The sequence below is a fragment of the Morone saxatilis genome, unplaced genomic scaffold (assembly GCF_004916995.1).
Source record: "Morone saxatilis isolate NCDOM2014 unplaced genomic scaffold, NCSU_SB_2.0 Contig11, whole genome shotgun sequence".
Classification (NCBI taxonomy): domain Eukaryota; kingdom Metazoa; phylum Chordata; class Actinopteri; family Moronidae; genus Morone; species Morone saxatilis.
Genome location: NW_023339663.1, coordinates 19,666,161 through 19,672,479, shown reverse-complemented (window position 1 = coordinate 19,672,479; position 6,319 = coordinate 19,666,161). Strand labels below are relative to the sequence as shown.

At 39.7% G+C, this 6,319-nt stretch overlaps 1 protein-coding gene across 2 annotated transcripts in view; it reads right to left on the bottom strand.

Moving 5' to 3' along the window:
* LOC118321290 (MAM domain-containing glycosylphosphatidylinositol anchor protein 1) overlaps positions 1-6,319 on the bottom strand; it is a 165,663-nt gene that overhangs the window by 17,324 nt on the left and 142,020 nt on the right. For both annotated transcript variants that reach the window (XM_035652559.1, XM_035652560.1), the window contains exon 16: positions 4,008-4,138. In XM_035652559.1, coding sequence (XP_035508452.1) covers positions 4,008-4,138 — 131 coding nt within the window. The remainder of the gene's footprint in view (positions 1-4,007; positions 4,139-6,319) is intronic.

Genomic DNA, 6,319 nt, shown 5'->3' with positions numbered 1-6,319 from the left:
TGCCACAGCCTGAGGGACTTATAACCACAGATGAGTAATTGAGTAATTGTATTAAATTATACATATTGTTAATTACTGTACTGTATTGAATATATAAATGTACCAAAAATAGTGTAATGTTTTTTTATATGTAATATTGAAATACATAACTTTGGCAACAATATATTTTTGTTCATGCCAATAAATCTCTTTGAATTGAATGGATTTGAATATTGTATTATACTGTAAAGGTTAAAAAATGCTGTTTTTAAATAAATCATGCAACCGGACCAAAAAAGGTCTATTGGACCCCACTGCAACATGATTGAGAACAACTGCATTAATTTAGTGGACACATTTCCAGAATATACTTGCTCAAGGACAGACACACACACCCATGTGATGGAGTGGATAAACAGTACAGTAGAGTACATGCACACACACCACACAAGAAAGACCACTCAACGAAGAGAGGGACAAGAGAAAAATAGTCATATACAAGGCAACCTTCAGTTGCCAAGGAGACGACCCCTCTCTTGCATGCAGTCTTCCTCATTCATCCATCTTGCCTCACCTGCCTTTGCCTGAGTCACGATACAAATGGGGAGATGAATATTTAACATGCATTAAGTGCTTTATTGATGATACAAACACACAATCACGTCTCATTCCCTCTTGTTCACACACCCTCTTTCTGTGCCTCTAAAACACACCCTACTTTGCTCACAAACACACACACGGTTCTCCCTTCTGTTGTCTTCTTGACTGTATAATTCCTATTCATTACCAGCAAGTTATGGTGTCTGGACCAATTAAGCTGCCTGCTTTAACACTGCGTGGAAAGTAAAAGGTTGTCCTGGAACTCTGTATGTTCATTGTGTGTGTCTCTGCATGTATTCGTGTGTGTCTATCAGCACGTGTCTCTTCTGTTTCTGCTTCTAGCTCTGAGAGGTGATACCTTCAGACCTTTGATGGTTTATCCACATTTTTCCCATTTGGACCTTAACCTGCGTTGCATACCCTTTCACTGACCTCGGTTGCCTATTCTGTATGTGTGTGCGCAGCAGTTTAAAACCTTTGTCTAAGAGACTCGTTAACATGCGGATACGATAAAGTCCACACTGTCCAACATCACAGAGGAGCCCTAAAACATACAGTATGCCCACTGTTTCAGACTTAATTTTCCCTTTAATGGTGAAAGAAACACGGTGTTGCAGAGGCATAGTTAATGAAGAGCAAATGCAGCCCCCAGCTAAGGCCTTCAGCCCACATTCATCATGGATTCAATTTCCCCCATACACGTACAGAGAGTATCTGGAATCATTACAACACAACTAGCAGGCATCCCCTGCTCATAAATAAGCCTGTTAATTGACCTGTCATAGCTAATTGCTGCGGGGGATAGGAGACTAGTGTGTGTGTGTGTGTGTGTGTTTAAAAAAGAGTTTGTCTGTTTGTGTGTCTGAATCTGACACAGTGTTTATGCATGTAAATGTGAAAGATTACGCAGATTTATGGAGAGCGAGTGAGTGTATGAACAGTTGGATAGTTGAAGACTCGCTTTCCTGAGTGTGTTGATTTTAGAGTCATTACTCATCAGCCTTGAGACAGGAGGGTGTGAAGCGGACCAGGGCAAGAATCGACCCAACTGGTCTGCCTGTCCCAGCACAGGGCCAGAGAGAAAGATAAAAAGAGAGAAAGAGAAGAAAAAAACAGAAACAGAAACAGAAACAGAAAGAGATTGAGAAACACACACAGGAGGATAGAGGCACGCAAAACAAAACCATCATTTTTTTTTTACTTTTTTTATCTCTCGTTCTCTCTGCTGGGTTGTAAACTTACTGGGGTACACAGACATGCACACAATCACAAATAGACACAGTGTGGGAAAAGGGATGGAAAAATCAGTGAGAGAGGACGCATCATGTCCAGTCAGAAAGGAGGACTGAGTCATCTAGTTTACTCGGCCACCTCCCAACAGGGAAGAACTAACTGCAAGCGCAGCTGCCAGAGAGCCAAAGGGACCTCAATGATGTGTCAACAGACAGTCCTCAAACACAGGGACTTCCACTGTTATGGCTCCCAGACCCTTTTCTTCCACTATTGTCTGAATGTAGACAGTTTAAACTTCTGGTGAACTTAAACAAGGAAAAATTATTGTGCAGCTCAAACTAGGAATGGCTGTACCTCTTGAGCTTAATTTGAGCTTGGTCATGAGAAATAGTTGACATCAGTTGCGAATTGAGTTAAACATAGTTTTGAAGGGATTGACGTAATAATAAGTAACTATCCTTGTAAGCAGCAATCCAAATGCGACAGAGATTTTAAGTATTCTTTTGCTGTCCAATCTTACACATTTTCTTACTGTACACTGGGTCCCACAGTGCAACTGTGTATGCAGGCATAAATATCAATTCTAGTAAACAAATCCACACCCTTCGCTAATATCCTATATGCACTGATCCTACTTTCTTTGTTCTGATAGTGACTCTGATACTAAACTCAGGGGATTGGTTGATACAGAGCACTGATCTGATACCAGTTCTTTTTTTTCCCCTTTTCACTTTAAAACCTGCATACCTGTAACATTACTGATGTTATTGTAGAAAGTTTTTTAAATCATGTTTACTCAGAAACTGCATTCAATTTAGATTGGTTGCATCTGACTGATGGCTGATCGCTTTCATTAAGTCAGTATTGCCAGTGATAACACTCCAGTGTATCGGATTGCTAACTTCACACATATTTTATTTTCTCATTGTCTTTCTCATGACAGTGGGTAGCTACATATGCATGCTATTTGGATCTTTCAAATCGGTGTGAAACCTTGTTCTCCATCCTGAGATCAGCACATTCTTGATGAAGCAAATAATCCTCAGGTTACCGTATGGATAGGCTTGCTGCTGACATTCAGCAGAAAATTAGCTGAATGTTCACTCAAAGGCCCTCATTTATCAATACTCCCTTCAGTACTAAAATGTCAAAATGCTGTACCCACATTTATTTAATACATGAAAAATTCACCCCAGTTTCTCATATAAAAGCTTGAGGTTAATTTATATTTATCATATTTTTCATTGCCTTCATTAGTATTATTTTTCACACAAATTTGTGTGGTTTGATAAATAATAATGTGATACTATTGATTCCAGTGGGCAAACACTCTCTTGCTTACATGCTGAGACTGTGATTAGCTGCTCAGGTGCTGGCAGGGGCGCTAACTACACAGGATGCTAATATGTGTTAGCTCTGACTTCTCTGTATATGAGGTATATGATTTAGAGAGCTCAAAAATAAATCTAAATTGGAGGACTTTCTCTGATTTTTTTTAGAGCTCTAAATGTCACTGTGGAGAATTTCCTGTGAAAAATTCATTAAATTCCAAGAAGGGTTTCAAACCTAGTTCTATGTGGAATTCCCTTAATTCCTAACAGCCACCAGAGTACAAAATCCCAATGTTCTATTTAGGCTGCAATGGAGGCAACTCTCTTGGGTAAAGACACAGTAGAGAGGAAATGGATGCAGTGGAGGGAATATCTCAGAGATGAGAGAGATGGCAGGGGGGAAAAGGAATACAATAAACATGAAGCATAGAATTTAGTTTACTTAGAGTAAGCAGAAGCAGACCTGACATTGGTGTTGGCACGTGGTGGAAATTAACCCTCAAGAGGAAAGCACTGGAGGCTAAATTCAACTCAGAGTTGAGTTCTTTCAGCTTCAGGCAAACAGTACAAGGCACACTACAAGTATATGTACAGCAGATGACCGGGTCATACCTTTAGGTCAAGTTATGCAACACGTCTCAGCTGCTTAGTGTGGCTGCAGGGGTGGGAAGCATTACTACTGTCTTTAAGAAACACAAGCTCTTAGGTTACATCCTCTGTGGAATGTTTTTCTACAATGCAGACATATTACTAAGACATTTTACTGCTGGTTTAAGAGTACAAGTTGTGCATGTCTTCACTGCTATATTGTTGTTGATTTGTATTTGCCTTTGTCTTGAAGACAAATAATCACCAAGCTGTTACCTGAAAGGGTCCACTGGGGCTGATGTCAAAGTATGCTTTCTTCCAATCCGGGCCTTGATTACCGAACTTCGTCCACACCACCGAGTCCACAGAGGCAATGCTTCTCACTCTCAGAAGCACATTGAGAGTGCCTGTGAAAAGTACGCACACATGCACCGCACACACAGCCACACACACAGCCACACACACAGCCACACACACAGACAGTAGAGATCCTTAGAAACTGTCAGAGAACTATCAATAAGCAAAGATTGAATAGTGAGTTATGTTAAGCAGATTACTGAAATCTAAAGGCGAAACATTTTAAACATAATGACCCACACATAATGATTTATTTCCAACAACATAGACATATATTTGAGTCTTAGTCAGAAAGGACCCTGACCCTAACTCTAACTGTGGATAAATATTGTGGATGTGCTGGACAAATAGGCAATGATCTGTCCAATCAGTTGAGATGTCTCAACCCTAACTGTTACTGCCATCACAGCAATCATGTGTATCCACATCTTTACTAAGTAAAGTGAGATAAGTGACCAACCAATAATGGATCCCAACCTACTTACAAAAACGTAATTGATTGTTTACAGTCACAAGAGAAACAGAAGGTATTGATTGCAACCACTGCCTTCATCCCAGTGGAACTACTCCATGTTTTACAGCCGATCAACAATTTACTGCAAAAGGGGTGAGCTCTGTTCTGAATCACTGGCATAAATTCAGTCATCCAACATCACCAAATATCTAGCTGCTGTCAAGTCGTCAACATTAAACATATTTATTTGAAATAAACAGAGTGAAGTGATGGAAAGTCAGACACAGATAATGATGGACAGAAGACATAGAGAGGTTGCAGTTAACCTTCGTTGATTAATTTTGTTTCCTTTAATCTACCATATAGACTTCGCTGCCACGTGATGTTTGCTTTAAATCCTGAAAACATTTGTAACTTCTGTGGAAACATGACAGAAAAATCAATTGTCCTGAATCCTGAAAAACAAGCTAGAGAGAATGACAGCATTCCAGTTATAAGGAAGTGGTCCAAATAGTCTCTCTCTTTCCCTCTCTCAGGTCTCTAAGGTGTGAGAGAATCATTCATCTTCTTAACGATCCCCAGCCAGCTCCTAATTGGAACATTAACCAACCACCAGTCTCTTAAACAAATATGCAGGCAGGGGGCACACTGTATATGTGTGTTATACTGTATATATATATGTGTGTGAGCATGTGCACATAAAGTGTGAGTTTGCATGTGGATGCATCCTTGTTTATGTGCAGAAATGTTTGTCATTCTGTTGTGTGCATGTGTACCTTTGAGCTAGCGTTCTTTAAACCTTGAAATAAGCAGCAGAGCAGGCAAGCAGTAATTAAGTTCCTACTCTGTCACAAGAGAGGTGCGACTGGGGGAACCGTGCTGTTTATGAGGGCAAACAGGGAAGTTGAACAACACAATGAGAATTTCTGTATGTGCTAGAGAGAAACTGTGACTCTGCGAAACATGACTGAAGCAAATTGTATCAATTCCAAGATGTGCTGCAATCTAAATCGGTCAGATTTGTCAAAACCAATAGATTTCAGGCTTCTTTTTGTTTTGCAATAGTTTGACAAAGAAATACGCTTATCCATTTCTTTGCGAGAGAAAGATGACAAGATCCATACCATATCTGTCAATTAAATGTGAAGCTGGAGCTTAGCTCTTGGCAAAAAGACAGAAAAACCTCTTGCCATCATTATGAGTTTGCGAGGCAACCAACAGGGTCTCCAGGAAGTCACTCTGCCTACCCATAACGTGTCATTTTTACACTGGTAGGCAAATTGCTTTGCTTGCCATGCTAGCTATTTCCCCCAGTTATTATGCTAAGCTAAGCCAGTGGTTCTCAAACTTTTTTCTGGCATTCATTAATGCCCCCCACCCCATAATTTGTATCAGTCATGATAGGGTAAGCAAATACTAAAAAAGTATCCAAGTAGATTTTTTGTCAAATAAAGGTCAGCACAACAACATCAGCAAACTCTTGTTTGTTTATTTGTTTTACCTAGAACATATTTATTCAACTTTGTTTCACATATCCCCCAGCCCCTAGTATGCGAACCATTGACCTGGCTTCATTCTAAACCACAGTGGTACTGATTTTCTTTTCTAACTCTTGGCAAGAAACTAAATGAGTGTATTTCCCCAAAATGTCAAACTATTGCTTTAACAGCAGGATAATTTTATATGGTTGTCTGCAGTTGGGATCATACTCCATTCAGGTACATACAGCAGAATGCTTGTAGTAAAAATTATCTATTGATATATATATATATATATA